General features: G+C 42.5%; 1 protein-coding gene across 1 annotated transcript; it reads left to right on the plus strand.

Annotated features, from left to right (window-relative positions):
• Window positions 1–351: 351 nt before the first annotated feature.
• Window positions 352–20,513, plus strand: LOC306741621 (aminopeptidase Ey-like; the record flags this gene model as incomplete). Its single annotated transcript, XM_079223933.1, has 21 exons — window positions 352–652; window positions 1,757–2,063; window positions 3,071–3,213; window positions 3,446–3,582; window positions 4,965–5,091; window positions 5,746–5,900; window positions 6,321–6,434; window positions 6,543–6,686; window positions 7,029–7,094; window positions 7,333–7,398; window positions 7,504–7,676; window positions 8,007–8,083; window positions 10,514–10,647; window positions 10,758–10,813; window positions 11,002–11,149; window positions 11,279–11,370; window positions 12,213–12,320; window positions 12,409–12,576; window positions 12,671–12,811; window positions 18,245–18,326; window positions 20,364–20,513. The coding sequence occupies 21 exons, from the start codon at window positions 352–354 to the stop codon at window positions 20,511–20,513; spliced, it is 2,889 nt and encodes a 962-aa protein (XP_079080059.1).
• Between the last annotated feature and the right edge of the window lie 893 nt (window positions 20,514–21,406).

Below are 21,406 nucleotides of genomic sequence, written 5' to 3' on the forward strand. Positions count from 1 at the left end.
AAACTATCGCAGGAGGTGCTTTTTAGAAGAACTACATGAACACATGGATAGACATTTTTGAAAAACTCGATAGTTCTTCCTCTGAAAACTTGATCTCTACTTATGCACTTACATTTCTGGGCATTTATTTTCAAGAAGTTTAGAGTACAATTCATTAATTATCAGTATCAAGATATTTGAAGTGCCAATTTTGACATGACCAGTTGAGCCTGATATTTACAATCACACTGTTAATGTATCACCTCGTGCAGTGAAAGGGAGGGGAGATGCTACCGACGGCTACAAATAGAAGTTACACCGCCCACCCTTCTTTGACTGTGACAGTGTGGGGCTCCAAGACAGGCAGACAGCATGGGGAAAGGTTTATATATTGGTAAGGCTGTTGGGATAGTGGCCATCATCCTGTGTGCAGGGGCCCTGGCTACGATCATTGCTCTATCTGTGGTTTACTCACAGGAAAAGGCAAAAAATAATAATCAGGTCTCGCCAACGGATGGAGGAACAACATCCAAACCCCCTGTCACACCGTCCCCGTCCAATGAGCCTTGGGACAAGTATCGGCTGCCCAAGATCTTGGTGCCAGACCACTATAATGTCACCTTGTGGCCGCGTCTGACTTTAAATGAGACAACTGGACTCTACATCTTTACTGGTAAGGCTTTTTACTCATCCCTGATCGTCTGGAGCGAAATCAATTTCTTCATCCAAATTAGTTGCATTCCGAGCCTACATCAGAGGATAGGCGGTTTGAAGTGTGTGAATGATTACAATCTGATGTGCAGGTAGCACCACAAGGCGGATAAATCTCAGCTTTAAAAGGGTACATGTAAAAGAAAACAAGACATGAATTAGAAACACACCCTCTGCTTGACCATGTATCCTGTTTCCTGACTGCATGTCCTAATATCAAGCACTCCATAACTACTACATTTCTTAGCAAATGCATTATTAAGTCCCTTTGTCCACACCTGATGCACTCATCACTCATAAGGAAAGCACAACATACAAGATGTCCTTTCAGCTTGACAACTCAATCTAGATAGAGCAGTGGATTACATTTTGCCATCATATAGTGTATATATACTTTACTTGCTGTCCTGTGAAAAATTCCCAATACATTAACTTGTCATGAACTGAGAAAAAGCATTCCTCTTTATAAGCTTTGTGGGGGTTTTAATGGGTTTGTATTAGTTATTTAGCTTAAGAAGTAGAAGAATGGTCAAAAAACTTCAAAAAAGTAAAAATTCCCAAATTTGGAGATGGTTTTCAATGGAGAGCAACAACTAGCTTTATTCTGAATTGATATAAAGGGGTCATTGTCTCGGAAGTTTCAGTGGTTGCAAGATAGATCTGAATGGAAGCAGAATAAACAGGATAGGAAAGCGTTAGAAACATTCCTCTAAGATTGGCTTTTTTCTTGTAAATTACTAGATAACATTTACCTCTTTGAGATTTTCTAGCCTTTTCAAATAAAACAACTCCCAACCAACTCACTTACATGAAACTAGTGCTGAGGGTTTGCAAGTGGCCATTGCTTTGTTTTAATGGGTCACAAAGCTAAAAAAAAAAAAAAGGTTGGGAACCATTCTTCAAAGTGACCCAACCTGCACACACAGATGATATTAATAAATTAAAGCTTGGATTCTGATTTCCAATATCCACCAACTTGTTCAATTACATTCAGAAAATGCTAATTTGAGCCAATGGGTTTCTTACAACTGTTGATCACAGATAAAGTTATTTCCTGTTGTTTTAGGTGAGTCCAGTGTGGAGTTCACGTGCACTGAGGAGACTGATCTGATTCTCATCCACTCCAATAAGCTGAACTACACCAAATTGGAAAATGGCCACTTGGCGAGGCTCATATCAGTCAATAGTGGGGCCAAAGCCCCTTCAATCAAGTATTCCTGGCTCCAGACTGTGACTCAGTACCTGGTCATAGAGCTGGATGATAAATTGACTAAGGACCACAGGTACCACCTCGACACAGAATTCACTGGAGAACTGGCTGATGACCTGGGAGGCTTCTATAGAAGCGAATACACGGAGGATGGAGTAACTAAGTAAGTGTATTTAATGTCAGATGATGTACCTTGAACATGACTTGGCCAAATGTAAGACCGAGAAGTTTCGGAACATGCACTAACCAGCAATGACCAATAAGAAACAAATTCTTGGGTAATACATTGGATTGCTATTTTAGAAGAATAACCTGTCAATTATCTGGAGTGATTTTAGAACTTACTTCATCAATTCATGTTAGATTCAGACTTTATGATATCAGCCTGATTGTAGCCCGAACCAGCAGTCGTAGCGCTGGCTCTGATCGGGAATGACAATAGACTTCAGGTGCGACAATCGATAATTATGGTTTTATCCTGTGTAGTGTGTCAACACATTCTAAGCGTCAAATACTGCAGCTTGTTCAGTGCTCTTACACTTCAAGCTATAACACTGGTATCCCTATTGCGCCAGGTTTGCACATGTCAGTGACGGTGTGTCAATATTCTGGTTAAATGTATTTAACCAGCGAATATTGACACACCGTGTTAATAAATTCATGTCTTCACAGGAAGTTAGGTTTAGGTAACAACACCACTTAGTTAGGTTTAGGAAAAGAGCGTGGTTGATGTTCAATTTACTGACCAACAGCAGAGTGACATGATTAACAACAACAACCACTCAAGGACTGATGTGACAAAATGTCAATGTTTGCTTTAAGTTTTGCTTAATCCAATGAATGAGAAAAAAAACAGTACAATGTGATTGCTCTAAGGCTGTATAAAGAGATTAGGTGGCTCAGGTAACAACTAAAATCACAAAACCGATTTACAGCAGCTGACCAGTTGTAACCACAATAAATATTCTCAAGAATTGTGGCAACACCTGCTCAGCTCGGCAGCTTCTTGGTTGTTGAACGAGTGACGCTTGCTTGCCACTGTTTTGATGCCTGGCTGATGCTTGCCACAGACTTTCCACTGTCAGTAATCACTCTCACTCTATTGTTTGTTTAACACCAGGTAGGGTTGTTTCTTTAAACATCAAGTTTCATTTGTCTATCACCTGTCAGGATTGTCGCTACTACTCAGATGCAGCCAACAGATGCAAGGAAAGCATTCCCGTGTTTTGACGAGCCAGCTATGAAAGCTGTTTTCTACATCACGCTAATCCACAACCATGGAACTGTTGCCCTGTCCAATGGGGAAGTGAAAGGTAAATTGCACTGCAATAATAATTGGACAGGAATATGTTCATTGTCCTCCTCAGGAATGAGGAGGACAATGCTCGTCAGGTTTGTTTGTGGATGTAACTGGATGGTCCAAGACTGTGGACAGCAGGGTTTGTTAAAGTGACATAAGAAAAAGGAAATTTGAATTTAGTGAAAGGGATTGAAAATTCAAGTAATAAACATGTTGGTCTATTCTGTTTAATTTCTCTTCTACAGAATCAAGCATCGTCACCATTGAAGGTCACAGTGTGCAGAAGACAACTTTTGAGCCAACTGAGAAAATGTCCACCTACCTGTTGGCGTTCATTGTCAGTGACTTTGCCTTCATCAATAATACCATCGATAGAGTTTTAGTAAGTGAATTTACCTTAAATTGAACCTAATTGATCATGTGCTGATGATGTCATGATGCGGGTTTGTCTTGTTTCCGGTTTTATTTTGTAGTCCTTGTCTGCGTGTTACCTGTGTGTTCGAGTAAGTCTGTCAACCTCTCTGTTTAAATAGTGTTTTTTAAAGCCTTTTCTTGTTCAAATAAATTTAATAAATGTTATTTTTAATTTATTTAACAGTAGCACATTAAAACAAAGTTACAGACCTACAACATAAAACAGTGACAGAACATTTTTAGATCACGGCATAAGTAAAAAACAAAACCAAGACTCAAGTCATCATATCCTAGTTCACACAGGTGCACATCCTCAGTCAAAAGCATCTACAACCAGATGAACCTTCCTCCAACTCTTTCAATCTATTTTTAAAAACACCTAAACAGACATAATCCCGGAGACTCAAATCAGTCTGCAGCAAATTCCAAGCTGCAGGAGCAGCAAACCTAAAACCCCTTTTTCCCAATTCCAGACGGACATTGGGGACAGATAACAAGAGTAGGCCTTGCACATGTGTCACAGAGCGAAGACGGTAGCTTCCAGCATTTTCTGATGAATTAACTTGCACAGATAAGATGGCAGTATATTAAGGATTGCCTTATAAATAATGACATGCCAATGACTTAGCCTACGAATGGACAATGTAGGCCAACCAACCCAGGCATACAGGGAGCAATGGTGAGTAAGGGCCTTAAGATTTGTTGTGAACCTCAATGCTCCATGGTAGACAGTATCCACAGAGTGAAGACATTGAGAAGAGGCATGCATGTATAAAACATCACCATAATCAATCACTGACATGAAAGTAGCAGCAACAAGTCTCTTTTTAGCATGAAAAGAAAAGCAACTTTTGAACTGTTGCATCTGCATTTGGGTCCACTCCTTAAACCACCTTGTGCCAGAACGAACTTACCTGGACCCAGACTGCAACCTTTTTTTTATTTTTCAATCCTTTTTTGTTGGATCCATGGCAAACCCGCGGCCGACCCCGATCCGCCTGTTTTTTTTTTACTCTCGTGGCGTTAGCCTGGGCCATTACGACCAATATATGGACCCAGAGCGTGACTCTTCTTATGAGCCCCGCCAGGCTTTGGGTGGTCCCCATAGCCACCAGAAAAGACACTTAGACCGCTGCATGGACCCTGAGCGTGACCCATGGTGTGGAAATCCCCAGTCTGCCACTTGTACTAGACCTCCATGTGACAATGAAGAGGCTTTTTAGCCAAGAGAGTGCAACAATGTCCAGGTCATTCAATCCACAACCCAAAAATGTCCCGCAGTTCTCTCATTCTGTCGGCAGATGGTTTAATTTCCTTGAGGCCAACCAAAAGTCTGTGATGTGGTTTTAGATTCGTATCTTCGCCAAGAAGTCTGCTATTGCCGCTGGTCAAGGAGACTATGCCCTTAACACAACTGGACCCATCCTTAAGTTCTTTGAGAAGTATTACAATTCCAGATACCCTCTTCCAAAGTCCGGTAAGTCCACCACACATTATGATATGAGAGAATGCTCTATTTTCATACCCTTTTTTCATGTGATTTTGGTAAATGTATGCTATCAAATTTGTTTGCTATGATACTTTTCAGTTTTTGCTCTATGACAAAGGTATTCATTAATGTGACATCTCATCCGAATCCGATTTAACGGTACCACTCCTGCAGTGGTTAGTAGTAGTTTAATATAGTTTTTGTGGTCAACTACAAAAACCTCTTTGTAGCAATTGACTGCCACTTCGAACACAACAGCAGTGTCAGTCATTCTGAACACCATGTAAAATGCTATTGCTTCATCTTTTCTTTTGTCATCGATGCAAGACGTATGTGCTTATTACAAGGATGTTGGTGCCTTTCAGTTTGGACATTTCAGACGATCTGGGAAGATTACATAGAGTATCAATTATTAACAGATAAAACTTGATAACTTGAATGTTATAGAGTTTTTCATGACAGTTGTAATCCATTTTCATCCACAGTATATTACAGTACAGTACACAGTGTTCCACATTTCAAATTCTGGGCAATCTTCCCTAGATCACATGTTCAAACACTATGCAGTTAGAACTTACTTAGTCAACTTATAGCAGTAACTCCACAGGTAATCAACTACTAATAATGTCTTGCATAATGCAGATCAAATAGCTCTACCAGACTTTAATGCCGGAGCCATGGAAAACTGGGGTCTGATCACATACAGAGAGACAGCACTGCTCTACGATGAAAAGTTCTCCTCCAACTCCAACAAGCAGAGAATTGCAACCATCATCGCTCATGAACTGGCTCACATGGTTTGGATTTAACACTGATAACAGTATCCCTTCACAATGTCTATTACATCTTGCATAGCAGATCCTTGACAGGGTTTGTACACATGTTCTTAGCAAATTAATTCTAGATTAGCAAAAAATCTGAGTGGATTTGATAACTCAAAAAAAATTCAGAAAAGGCAAGTTATAAAGGAATTACAACCAGTCTGCCATTCAGTGGGATGATTTTCTTCAAATGTTCATCATCACAGCCCAATCAAATAGTCAGTAACTGCAATTCAGTAAGCCAACTGACCAGACAAGTTTTCAAAACCAAATTTTGGGGATTATAGTGACTCAAGTCCAACTTACAGGTCTACAGGTTTAAGAACTCATGTCTTACTTATTTTCAGCCCTTTCTTGGCATAGGATTCACACCGTTTCTCTCTGCTGTCCTTTTAGTGGTTTGGTAATCTGGTGACCCTGAGGTGGTGGAATGACTTGTGGCTGAATGAAGGCTTTGCATCCTATGTTGAGTACCTGGGAGCAAACGAGGCTGAACCCGACTGGAAAGTGGTAAGAATTTCCTTCCCACCTCGTGGCCTTGATAATGATTGTAACGTAGGATGATGTGACATTTATCGGTGAAGTTTTGGCCTGACTGTCTTATTTGTCTCCTAATAGAAAGACCTCATCGTGCTCAGTGACGTCCACAGGGTGTTTGCCGTCGATGCTCTGGCCTCTTCTCACCCTTTGTCCTCTAAAGAAGAGGACATCCAGAAGCCAGCACAGATCAGTGAGCTGTTCGATGCTATCTCATACAGCAAGGTGACCTCATACACACACACCTTAACATGTTTTACTATCCTCCTCTGTTGCTCTCCCTCAGGTTTCTTCCCTTTTTTCCCTGTGAAAGGGTTTTTACTATGTTTATTTGGGGAGTTTTTCCTGATCCGATGTGAGGTCCCGGGACAGGATGTTATGTTACAGACTGTAAAGCCCTCCGAGGGAAACTTGTATTTGTGATTTTGGGATGTATAAAATAAACTGAATTGAACAGCAGCAGAACACTTTCTGTCCATCTCTGTATCGAACATCAATCCATTCAGGTTATGCATTTCATTTCTCTCTTTGAAACCATAGATAAATCTATTTCCTCTTTTCTTTCAGGGAGCATCTGTTCTGAGGATGTTGTCAGACTTCCTAACTGAAGAAGTCTTCACAGCGGGACTACAGGTATTGACTAAATGGAGACATACATTTGAATATTAGAAATATAATATATATAACACTAATAAAATACCTCATACTACTGTGAAACAATTCTCTTCACACGCGGCTTGAAAGAACAAAACATCAATCTGTCAGTAATTGTAATTCAGCTCATAATGCTATGTGAGCAGCAAAGCTTTTAGATAAAGCAGTCAAACACCTCCACTTTGAAAATAAATGTTTTTGTCTATCCACCCTGCAGACCTACCTGAAAGAATTTGCGTTTGGGAATGCAGTCTACACAGACCTATGGGATCATCTGCAGATGGCATGTTCATCTCTATAGACATATGTGTTAATCAAAAGGATCTCCAGTTTCTGCCAGCCTACTCTTTATGTTGCTTCATTTGTTCTTGTTTGTCTGCTTCCACAGGCTGTCGTTGCTAATGGCACTGAACTCCCAGACACTGTCCACAGCATCATGAACACATGGGTGCTGCAGATGGGCTTTCCTGTGGTGAACATCAACACCGAGACTGGAGTCGTGTCCCAGGAGCACTTTCTCTTGGATCCAGACTCTGAAGTCACTGCTGTATCTCCCTTCAAGTACGTGCACTTGTTGTGCTTGTCTTACTGCTAAATACCATTACATCTACAGTATAGGACAACACAACTTCTGCTTATACTACTAAACTATTTCGGCCCCTGAATGTATAGTAATACTACTATCTTCAATACTATTATACATTATAGTATTGTCACAAAAGATTATGCAACTAAGACTTTTCTTCTACTAATGAATTCCTAATCATTTTTCATTTTCATATCATTATAATAGAAATTATATAGTCCAGTTTTTAAAAGGCAAAGAAAAAAAAACTAAAACAAATCTATACGTAGATCCATCAATGAATAAAACAGTTGTATGTCCTGCAGCTATGAATGGATTGTTCCAATCATGTGGATGAAAACTGGAGTCGTCCAGGAACCTCAATGGCTGAAGAGTAAATCAGGTAGGATGTTCAGACACCAACAATCAGAATCAGCTTTAATGGCCATGTAAGTTTGCACATACATGGAATTTGACTCCGGTTTTGCTCTTTGCACTTTGCTCTTTGTACTTTTTCACACACAATATACAGTAAACAAGATCAATATAAAAAGATAAAAAAGACATTAAAGACAGTAGTAAAACAAAGTGCAGATAGTACAGATGGAACTTGGTGCTGACAAATATAACCACTTCTGCTGACAGTAAGTGTAGAAAAAACATCTTTGAAGCCTTGATCATCAACTGCCGGCCTTTCTTGATGGTCAAGACAGATTATATAAATATATTCCTTGACTGTGAGTGTCTAAGGACTTTAGAAACACCTTTTTCTCTATTTGACTGATTTAAAATAATGCAAAGCAGCAGTAGAAACGTAAAAGCCGGACAGAGAATAACCAAGCCTAACAAGGAAATCAAACCGTAATACAGCAGATGAGCAAACCCTACAGAATGAGTGGGTGGCCAAGTGATTGTTCACTGCATTGTATAACCCTAAAATGAACAAAATCATGCAAGTACATCAAACATGCTAAATGTCGAGCGCTACATTTAGAAACAGAGATAGAGGAAAATGTTTTTTTCTTCTTCTGAAGGACAGTTTTAAATTTGCAATATAAGATAAATAGTGTGCAAACAGTCAGCATTAGAGTGAGCCTCCTCATGTGAGGGGGCAGCCAGCTGGCCGGCAGCCAGCTGGCCGGCAGTAGCAGGGCGCCGGTGACGAGCGTGTATGGATTGACCACGTCCTGTATGTAGAACGTGCCTGAGCATTTACAGCATTGTAAGCAAGTACCAGCGTCTTTCATTTGTTTTCTGACTCACTATCTGGTTAATATATATGTTTATTGTAGGTCTGAAGAAAAAAAAGGACCACAAACAACTTTCTTCATTTATTAGAAATAATTTTCTTTTCTGTTATTACCCTCAATAACTTTTATTATTACTAATATTACTACTATTATTAACTACAGTCAGAGAGAGCTGGAGAGAGGAAACCTTTTTTACATAATTTATCATCATTTCCATTCAGTCACGTGCGGCTGATCATGCCTGAGCGTCGGGTTTGATGAGTTATGTCACTTCAATTTTTCCCAAAACAATGAGCCTAATTAATACATTTTAGTGTTCAAGAGAAACCATAATCATATTCTGGGTTATTTAATGACGTCACAGTCAGAATTTCAAAACATACAGACTTATAATTCATAAATAAGACGCATTCTGCAGGTATACATCGCCCCTGCAGCACACAGAACACAGTTTACATACCACACACTGGATATAAATACACAGCAGTTTGTTTATCAGGTAACAGGCTACAGAGACAACACATCCATACTCTGGCAGTGATGATAACTGTGTTTGTGTCTGTACACATGGTCAGTGTACAAATACTAACTCCGTCACAATTCTCTCTCTCTTTGTTTACTAACAAAGACCACAGCGATATGAGTCGTCCAGGAGGTTGTGAAAAAACGTTTGTCAGCGGTTTAAAGTTTAGCTCGTCTGTCGCACGTCAACTGAGTCGAACAGGAAGTGAACAGGTTCGTTGTGCTTATGTACTTAGCGCTCGGGTAGTTGACTGAATTTGGGTCGTGGTCTTCGTTCCATGACTATGTTTATGAAACTGCATTTCAAGCCGACTGACAGCTGATCCAGACTGCCATCAGAAACAGACGCTTCATGTGAAGCTTTAGAGTTGAGAGGAAAGGACGTCTCATTTCTCTTTCAACATATGTCCTCGTGTCCTCTTTCCTTGCTTGGTTTCCTTGCGTCTCTCAATGCATCTCTGGTGGGAGGAAGTAGGACGCAAGGAAAAGACACAAGTGAGGGAATTTTAGAGACTAGGAATGTAGCCAATGGGTGCATCCCAAATCGGATGGATAGATGGATAGATGGATGGGTGGGTGGGTAGGTAGGTAGGTAGGTAGGTAGGTAGGTAGGTAGGTAGGTAGGTTGGTAGGTAGATGGATAGATGGATAGACAGGTAGGTAGGTAGATGGATAGATAGGTAGGTAGGTAGGTAGGTAGGTAGGTAGATGGATACTTACTTTATCATATTTCGCAACATAAATATATATTTACAAACACATATGAATAAATCCAAAGGTGGTCTGAAAACTACAAATCGATTACAGATCTAACAGGAAGAAACTGTTTCTTTGACTTGTGTCTTTGAAGGCAGTTAAAAAACTGTCGGACTTGACAGGAGTTGTTTTTCATCGCCGCCCCTCTCATCCACTTTCAAGGCGAGGCGCTGTTCATCTCCAACGAGCCTATTGAGTCCATGGACGAGGATTCTGGGAAACTGAGTTCAATGGCTCAGCCACCAATTTGAGTGCTGAGTGCAAACAACGATAACGACTAACTCCGACCTCTTTTTCTTCTCTAGCCACAATTATTGAAATGAAGGCACCAATGACTGACTGGGTTCTGGCTAACCTGGACGTGGTGGGCTACTACAGAGTCAACTATGACATGGGCAACTGGAACAGACTCATAGATAATCTGAGGAATAATCATCAGGTATATTTTAGGTTTACTCTGAAAAACGCTTTGTGATCTCTGCTTTCCTATATACAGGATACTTGATCTGAGCTGTTGTAGTGACAAGGATAATTTTCTTCTTTTTAAAGCTTATTCCAGTTATAAACAGAGCTCAGTTGGTGGATGATGCCTTCAACCTTGCCAGGTAAGTCCTGTTAATACACAAGAATTGATCGTCAGTAAGGAAGAGAATGATCATCTGGACTACTGAGATCTATATACTTAGTTTGCACCAGAAAGACTTTATTAAAGATGGTCCAGGCAGCAACACCCTTTAATACCATGTGCATTGTCAATATCCCATTAATCTTCTCAATTCTGTAACCCCAAAAGAGCAAAGATCCTCCCGACAGTACTGGCCCTTGAAACCACCAAGTACCTGAACAAGGAGAGAGACTATGTGCCCTGGGAGTCAGCCCTGAATAACCTGGATTTCTTCTACCTTATGTTTGACCGCAGCGAGGTTTATGGTCCCATGCAGGTGTACTTCCTTTCAGCCAAACATATCAGCAAAGAAATCCAAAGAGCAAAACCCCAAATTAGTACTTTTCTGATTCCAATCTTCATGGAATTATCACATTTCCTTATCTCTGCCTTGCTTGTTTTTTAGGATTATCTGAGGAACCAGGTCACCCCTCTGTTTGACTACTATAAGAATATGACAGTCAACTGGAGCAAAGTACCCAATGGACATATGGACCAGTGAGTATTGGAAAACACATTTACTGTTCTACTTTTAAGAGAGGCAATAAAATAATGACATTTGCAAACTAGCAAGTTAAACATTAAAGAACAGCGTTAGAGGTTGCAGCAACAACATTGAAGATCTCCAGCTCTTGAATAACCATATCTGTAGTTCATATTTACAGTTATGCAGTTGCACCATTTTTTTCTGGTTAGGAACAGGCCAGTTCCCCCTGCTACCTGTCACCAGTCTTGTACACTTATGGATTTCCAAACCTTGTTCGAATAACGTTGGTAACATTAGTCCATTGTAAGAGCTACCTGCCTGGAAACGCATTTTATAAACTTGCTTGTGAGTCTTCATTCACTCGGTAGGGATTCAAGTCTTTAGTCACTTGGTAGTGACGTGACTATTCATCCAATAGGGTCAGGAGTCTTTAGTCACTTGGTAGTGACGTGACTATTCATCTAATAAGGTCATGAGTCTTTATTCACTTGGTAGTGACGTGACTTCATCCAATAGGGTCGGGAGTCTTTAGTCACTTGGTAGTGACGCAAGTCCTTTGTCACTTGGACGTGACGTGAGTCTTTAGTCACTCTATTTTCCTAAACCTAAGTGGTTTTCTTGCCAAATTCTAACTCCTTGTGAAAATGGAAGTTTCATTTGAAAGCACACTATGCATGTAACTAACGTATATTGACACACCGTCATGTTGAAAATGTACCTAGTGCAATACAATCGTCAGTTTTTGACGAGTTGGGAGTGAGAATGTGTTGCAATTGCTGTTATTCTTGCTCCCCGTATTTATTGAAGACGTATTCATCCTTCCTCTGTTCCTTTATGTTTCTCCTTCCTCCAGGTATAACCAGGTGAATGCTATCAGCATGGCTTGCAGGACAGGCCTTGAGGAATGCCTACATCTGTCTAAGACATGGTTCAATCAATGGAGGAACACCAGTGAAAACCAGTGAGTGTATCCCATCATGTATGTCTTAACTGTATTTTTGGAGCGTCTCTCTTTCCATCAACTACATTGTACTCTCATCTTGCTTCAGGATCCACCCCAACCTGCGCTCCACCGTGTACTGTAATGCTATAGCAGCAGGTGGCGCTCAAGAGTGGGAGTTTGCTTGGTCAGAGTTTCAAAATGCCACCATTGCTATTGAAGCTGACAAACTCCGCTCTGCCCTGGCCTGCACGAAGCAACCCTGGCTGCTCAACAGGTCTGCTCCCACACAGCTTTTAATACTGTTATGCTAGCGGATAACTGTCCCGGTGCACACATCTATACTCGCTGTTCTGCTGTCACCCTCTCAGGTACCTGGAGTACACTCTGACTCCAACCATGATCCGGAAACAGGATGCCACCTCCACCATTGTTTACATTGCTAACAATGTGGTTGGACAGTCTCTGGCGTGGGACTTTGTCAGGGCTCGATGGTCATACATCTTCACAGAGTGAGAACAACTCAATACATTTCAGTTGCAAACATCACTTCGTTCCCTTGAAACATATAAAAGGCACCAGATTTTTAGTCAAGCCTGCTCAGTATTAGCACTTTAAAGGCGCTAAAATAGGCTTAATGGTTCTAAATAAAAGGCTGTTGCGAATACGGATGTTTTTGGTAACATGTCTCTGTGACCTATGATATTCACATGCCCAACTGAAACACGATTTCATAAGAAAAGATCAACTGTCACATACTCACTTAACAGCAGGTAGGCAGTTTTACATTCAGATGTATTATCAGTGACATGTTTTATAAGATAAGATAAGATAAGATAAGATAATCCTTTAATAGTCCTGCAGTGTAATTCAAGCCCTGCCTCAAATGACCTTTGGTCTTGACTCCTCATAAAACATGCAGGCCTCCTCCACTTGACAGAGCATTACCCAGTGCAGGAAACACACCGATAAATTAATGACATTTAATTCAATTCAGTTTATTTTGTATAGCCTAGAATCACAAATCACAAATTTGCCTCAGAGGGCTTTACAATCTGTACACATATGACATCCCTGTTTTTTTTTCCTGATGCGATGACCTCACATCGGATCAGGAAAAACTTCCTCCAAAAAAAGAAAAAGACTTTCACAGGGAAAAAAGGGAAGAAACCTTCAGGTATGCTGGTGGATCATTCTGCTTCTCCAACCTCATCACCAAACACTTTCCACTGAATTCAGAATCAGAATCAGAAACCGTTTATTACCAGGAATGTTTGCACAAACGAGGAATTTAGTTAGGCGGAAGGTGCATACATTAGACATAAGACGAGACGAACAACAATCAACGACAGCAACAGTGCAATGATGTCTGAATCAGATAAGGATAAAGTGCTCAGACAACAGATAACATTAATATAAGTGTATGTTAAAGTGACGTGTGTGTTTAAGTTAAAGTTAAAGTTAAGTGTATGTGGCATGAGTGTTTAAATATGAATTGTGCGGTGGAGTGACCGGTAAGAGGAGAGAAAGGAATACAAATAAATGGTCCGAGAATAGTCCTGTGATGATAGAGTCAGTCAGTGGGGAACCCGGGCTCTATTGATGAGCCCGACGGGAAGAAACTGTTGGTGTGGCGTGAGGTCTTGGTCCTGATGGACCTCAACCTCCTGCCAGAGGAGAGAGACACGAACAGGTTGTGTCCAGGGTGAGAGGGGTCAGCTGCGATCTTTCTTGCCCGCTTCAGTGTCCTGGAAGTGCACAGGACCTGGAGGGATGGCAAATTGCAGCCAATCACCCTCTCCGCAGAGCGGATGATGCGCTGCAGCCTGGCCTTGCCCTTGGCAGTGGCTGCAGCGTGCCAGACAGTGATGGAGGAGCAGAGGATGGACTCAACGATGGCGGTGTAGAACTGCACCATCATTTTCTTTGGCAGGTTGAATTTCCTCAGCTACCTCAGGAAGAACATCCTCTGCTGGGCCTTCTTTGTGATGGAGCTGATGTTCAGCTCCCACTTGAGGTCCTGGGAAATGATGGAGCCCAGGAAGCGGAAGGACTTCACAGCGTTGACGGGGGAGTCACACAGGATGAGAGGGGCAGGTGGGGCTGCATTCTTTCTGAAGTCCACAAGCATCTCCACTGTCTTCAGAGCGTTGAACTCCTGGTTGTTCTGGCTGCACCAGGTCACCAGGTGGTCAGTCTCCCACCTGTAGGCAGACTCGTCCCCACCAGAGATGAGTCCAATGAGGGTGGTGTCATCCGCGAACTTCAGGAGCTTGACGGACTGGTGACTGGAGGTGCAGCTGTTGGTGTACAGGGAGAAGAGCAGCGGGGAAAGAACGCAGCCTTGGGGGAAACCGGTGCTGATGGTCCGAGAGCCTAAGATGTGTTTCCCCAGCTTCACGTGCTGCTTCCTGTCAGTCAGGAAGTCTGTGATCCACCTGCAGGTGGAGTCGGGCACCTGCAGCTGGGAGAGCTTGTCCTGCAGCAGAGATGGGATGATGGTGTTGAAGGCAGAGCTGAAGTCCACAAACAGGATCCTGGCGTAGGTTCCTGGGGAGTCCAGATGCTGGAGGATGTGGTGGAGGGCCATGTTAACAGCATCGTCTACAGATCTGTTGGCCCTGTAGGCAAACTGCAGAGGGTCCAGGAGTGGGTCAGTCAGGGTTTTGAGGTGGGACAGGACCAGGTGCTCAAGGGACTTCATGACCACAGAGGTCAGGGTGACGGGCCTGTAGTCATTGAGTCCTGTGATCCTGGGTTTCTTGGGGACGGGGATGATGGTGGAGGCCTTGAAGCAGGCTGGAACGTGACATGTCTCCAGGGAGGTGTTGAAGATCCCTGTGAACACCAGAGACAGCTGATCAGCACAGTGCTTCAGGGTGGAGGGAGAGACTGAGTCCGGGCCTGCTGCTTTGCGGGGGTTTTGTTTTTTAAACAGTCTGTTCACGTCCCTCTCCAGAATAGTGAGGATCGTCACTGGGGAGGGCGGTGGTAGAGAGGCGTGAGCCCCTGATGGACTGGGGGAGGGTGGGCTGATGGGTTGTGGCTGGCTGATGGGCCTGTGGGGGATGGCGTCAGGACTGCTCCATTGTCTATCAAAGCGACAGTAGAACTTGTTCAGCTCGTCTGCCAGGCGGAGGTCGTTCATGGCGTGGGGGGTTCTTGGCTTGTAGCTGGTAATCTGCCTGAGCCCTCTCCAGACAGAAGCAGAGTCACTTGCTGATAGCTGTTGTTGCAGTTTCTCAGAGTACAGTCGTTTAGCATCTCTCACCGCCTTGCTAAACCTGTATTTTGACTCTGTATACAAGTCCTTGTCCCCACTCCTAAATGCCTGGTCCTTTTGCAGCTGTAGCTTCCTGAGTTCCGCTGTGAACCAGGGTTTGTCATTGTTATAACTCACCCTGGAGCTGGATGGAACACAGCTGTCCTCACAGAAGCTGATGTATGAAGTTACAGCCTCTGTGTACTCATCCAGACTGTTAGTGGCAGTCCTGAATACATCCCAGTCGGTACAATCCAGGCACGCCCGGAGATCCTCCAGAGCCTAACTGGTCCACTTCTTGAATTTCCTCACCACAGGTTTGCAGAGCTTTAGTTTCTGCCTGTATGTGGGAATCAGGTGAACCATGGCGTGGTCAGAGTTTCCCAGAGCAGCGCGTGGAACGGCGTAATAAGCCCCACTGATTGTGGTGTAGCAGTGGTCCAGAATACTCTTCTCTCTAGTAGGGCATTTAATAAACTGTCTGTATTTAGGGAGTTTGTGGCTGAGTTTACCTTTGTTAAAGTCACCAAGGACAATAACTAAGGAGTCCGGGTAGGTCCGCTCCACACACCGTATCTGCTCGGCGAGTGTCCACTGTGCGTCCTGCGCGTTGGCCTGTGGCGGCATGTAAACACCGACCAGGATGAATGAAGTGAACTCACGGGGGGAGTAGAAGGGTTTGAGGTGGATGATGAGGGATTCCAGGTCCGGCGAACAGTACTGTAGAATCACTGTTACGTCGTTGCAGCAGCACTCATTGCATTCGAGCTTCAACAGGATGTCCACATTGTTTCTTGCAAATGGGTTTGGACCAATTTCACCCAGAATCAAACAGATTTTTAAATCTATTTTATGGGATTTTAGAGATTGTGGTCTGCCCGGTTCATTTTGTTATATCAACTATCATATATGTAGGTAACAGCAGCACAGTCTAAATGTGGGGCATTACTACCTTTGTGCCCGGAAAACAAAAAGTATCCGCCGCTTTTCTCCTCACGTTCCTCACAATCAAATCCCAAATGCTGAGCGTAGGAGAGGCAGCAATCGGAGGAGAAAACGTTACCTGCAACGGTGGAGAGGATGCAGGACGCTGCAGCTCTCTGCGGTGCCGGTGTGAATTGAGGAATGGAGCGCCAGATCTTTTTGTGGGAGATGTTTTGCGTTGTGGTTTTTGGAAGGCTCGGAGAGGACACCAAAATGCGGAAAGGCCGGAGAGCTGGAGGAGGCCCCCCATCTAGAGGTGAGAAATCATGCTGGTCCAGAATATCGTACCTGTTCACCAGCTGGATAGTGAAGCAGGGGGGAGCACCTCCCTCTCCTGCTGCGAGCACCAGGGACTATGGCTCCTGATGGTGTGGAGTTGAGCTGACCAAGGCTCCGAGATGTATCCAGGAATCCCCGTGGATGGTGACTGGAGGAGCGTCGGCAGCAGCGGGACATCGAGCAGCGACACTGGACTTTGGCGGCGAGGCAGTCCCAGTGGCCAACTATGGCAGCGGGACAGGGCACTCGGGTACAGGTTGCGTCGGCTTGTGCTGGTGGTCCGAAGGTGATGGTCTCTATCCGCTCTATGGAGCTGGTACAGCGTGGATATTCTCTCTTCCAGCGCTGCAATCTTGTCAGCCAGGCGAAGGCAGCTGACAGCCAGATGGAGAGCTCAGTGGAGCCATAGATGGAAACGTAGACCCGCTGTGAGGTGGTTTATATGTTGTCCAGTAAAGTTCTGAGAAGCTAGCGACTGTTAGCCTCCTAGCTTTTAGCTCGGTATGGTATCGATAGCAGCAATCAACACAGTACCTCAGGCTTTGTGGAAACAGTTGTTTTACAAAATCGCTGTTAATGCTGCCAGAGGTTAGAAAGTCACTGGAGTTGCTGCTCTTTAAAAACCCATTTAGTCCGAAATAATAGACTCGTTGGAGATGAGCCAGTTAACAGTCAACGATAATCTCACGAGAGCAAGGCGGCCGTCAATTTCTGAGCCAGCCGCTGCAGTAGCTCTCCACCGACTGCGTGGCCCAGTGCATGATGGGAAAACGCTTGGCTGTCGCCACATCAGAGAGCTGATTGGCGCTTAGATCTGACAGCAAACACCACGTGTTGGAGAAAATCCTTATTTTATGTGTAATTTAATATTTGACACTCAATTGTTGACTGTTAGTCTCATGTTTAATCTTAAAACATATCTTGTGTGGTTGATAATAATAAATCTTATTTATACACACATATCAAAATGAGTAGTAATGTATTTCACAGGCAGACATAAAAAGAACAAAGGATGCAGCTACACATACATTTCTACATAAATATATATTTACAAGCACATGACTAAATCCAAACGTGATTTGTAAACTACAAGTAGACAAAAGATGGGAACTCGCAGGAAGTCATTTTTTCTGTGACTTCCTGTGTTTACTTTGAAGGCAGCTGAAAACTGTCATGACTTGACCACAGTTTCTTGTGTCACTGCCTCCTGCTGCTGCCGCTGCTCTCTCTGGATTCCAGGCGAGACGCAGCTCTATGAACGAGCCTGACAACATCCCAGTGTTTTGTGCAGCGTCTCACACTGATGACGTGTGTCAGAGGTTACATGTGTATTCGATAAGTATTGACTCGATTCAAGTGAGGTAAAAGCTTTAATTTGCATACAAATAGACTTCATTATCTGCCATGTCTTGACTCACAGGTATGGTGGTGGATCATTCTCCTTCTCCAACCTCATCAACGGAGTCACCCAACGCTTTTCCACGGAATTCGAGCTTCAACAGGTTAGATATTCAATGTCCACATTGTTTCTTTAAAATGGGTTTGGACCAATTTCACCCAGAATCAAACTGATTTTTAAATCTATTTTTAGGGATTCTCATGTTTCAGTAGTCTGCCTGGTTCAATTTGTTATATTATACTATCATACATGTAGGTAACAGCAGCACAGTCTAAATGTGGGGTATTATGTACAGCATAGAAATTAAAATAAATAATATTATCACTATATAAACGATATCACAATAAATCTAAGTGAATAGTATTCAATCACATCAATAAAGATATTTTGACAGAAGTTGAAGCAGTCTTGCTCAGCAATGTGACATCACTGTGTTAGGCCCAGTTACATCACTGTGTTAAGCCCAGTTACATCACTGTGTTAAGCCCAGTTACATCACTGTGTTTGGCCCAGTTACATCACTGTGTTAGGCCCAGTTACATCACCGTGTTAGGCCCAGTTACATCACTGTGTTAAGCCCAGTTACATCACTGTGTTAAGCCCAGTTACATCACTGTGTTTGGCCCAGTTACATCACTGTGTTAGGCCCAGTTACATCACTGTGTTAAGCCCAGTTACATCACTGTGTTAAGCCCAGTTACATCACTGTGTTTGGCCCAGTTACATCACTGTGTTAGGCCCAGTTACATCACCGTGTTAGGCCCAGTTACATCACTGTGTTAGGCCCAGTTACATCACTGTGTTAGGCCCAGTTACATCACCGTGTTAGGCCCAGTTACATCACTGTGTTAAGCCCAGTTACATCACCAGTTACATCACTGTGTTAGGCCCAGTTACATCACTGTGTTAGGCCCAGTTACATCACCGTGTTAGGCCCAGTTACATCACTGTGTTAGGCCCAGTTACATCCCCAGTTACATCACCAGTTACATCACCAGTTACATCATTGTGTTAGGCCCAGTTACATCACTGTGTTAGGCCCAGTTACATCATTGTGTTAGGCCCAGTTACATCACCGGTTACATCACCAGTTACATCACTGTGTTAAGCCCAGTTATATCACCGTGTTAGGCCCAGTTACATCACCAGTTACATCACTGTGTTAAGCCCAGTTACATCACCAGTTACATCACTGTGTTAAGCCCAGTTACATCACTGTGTTAAGCCCAGTTACATCACCAGTTACATCCCTGTGTTAAGCACAGTTACATCACTGTGTTAGGCCCAGTTACATCACCAGTTACATCACCAGTTACATCACCAGTTACATCACTGTGTTAAACCCAGTTACATCACCAGTTATATCACCGTGTTAAGCCCAGTTACATCACCAGTTACATCACTGTGTTAAGCCCAGTTACATCACCAGTTACATCACTGTGTTAAGCCCAGTTACATCACCAGTTACATCACCAGTAACGTCACTGTGTTAAGCCCAGTTACATCACCAGTTACATCACCAGTTACATCACTGTGTTAAGCCCAGTTACATCACCAGTTACATCACTGTGTTAAGCCCAGTTACATCACCAGTTACATCACCAGTTACATCACTGTGTTAGGCCCAGTTACATCACCAGTTACATCACTGTGTTAAGCCCAGTTACATCACTGTGTTAAGCCCAGTTACATCACTGTGTTAAGCCCAGTTACATCACCAGTTACATCACCAGTTACGTCACTGTGTTAAGCCCAGTTACATCACCAGTTACATCACCAGTTACATCACTGTGTTAGGTCCAGTTACATCACTAGTTACATCACTGTGTTCAGCCCAGTTACATCACCAGTTACATCACTGTGTTAATGCCCAGTTACATCACTAGTTACATCACCAGTTACATCACTGTGTTAAGTCCAGTTACATCACCAGTTACATCACCAGTTACATCACTGTGTTAGGTCCAGTTGCATCACTAGTTACATCACTGTGTTAAGCCCAGTTACATCACTAGTTACATCACTGTGTTAAGCCCAGTTACATCACTAGTTACATCACTGTGTTAAGCCCAGTTACATCACCAGTTACATCACTGTGTTAATGCCCAGTTACATCACTGTGTTTTCTTTTGTTGTGCAGCTGAAGCAGTTCAAGGCAGACAACAGCGAGGTCGGGTTTGGCTCTGGGACGCTGGCAGTGGATCAGTCCATTGAGAGAACCATCAGCAACATGAAATGGGTCACAGAGAACAAGAAGAACGTTCTAGATTGGTTTGGCAAAGCCGTGTAGATCTGTATAGACTTGTACCACATGCAATATCGTAACTATAAATAACTTCATTTCTTTAAATCTTGCGTGGAGGAGATGACACACAACTTTCACAAACACTTTTTTTTTTTACAAAATAAATAATCTGATCCAAATTAGCTTGCGAAGCTTTGATGCACCTCCTCTTCGTTAAACTGAAAAAAGGAAAAAGAATCCTTGAAAGTAGAACTACTAATAATTATACATAAAATATGAAACCCATGATGTTAGACTTGGGTAAGGATGTTTTGTTTGTATTGGTTTGTCTTGTACTTTTTTTATTGAGGGTTGTTTTTATCTTGGCACATCAAAAAAATCTTGTATTAACGCATCACATTTTTTGTGACTTTGCAATCACAGAATAATGATCTTGTGATCACAGCATGATTATTTTATATTTTTATCAGGATAAATACACTTAACATGATTAAACTAAAATTAGGATATTACTAAAAATTACTACTCTTTGGCCATTGTTAATATTAGCTGAAACAAAATAAACATTTCTATTATTATTTTACATTCCTCTGTATTTAATATTGAGTACCTTAAGGACTCTGTAATTTGAAGAGTAAATATTTGAGACAATTATTATTGAAAACATTCCTTAACTACAGCAAACCAATATCTTCATGTACAATTATGTAAACTGGATGTATGTAAATATGTTCACCTTTAAAAATGAAAACCTTACAATTATGTCCACCTTGTTGTGCATGTGAAAGTCCAACATTTTAAATGATTTTCATCTTGTGATTGATATTGATGTTGATATGTTATATATGTGAAGGCAATGGGAAGAATAAACACACCTGACTACCAAGCCTTGTGTCTGCTGCTCCCTAACAACATCAGCATCATGCTGCTGAAAACCG

This window comes from Taurulus bubalis (assembly GCF_910589615.1).
Source record: "Taurulus bubalis genome assembly, chromosome: 9".
NCBI lineage: Eukaryota > Metazoa > Chordata > Actinopteri > Perciformes > Cottidae > Taurulus > Taurulus bubalis.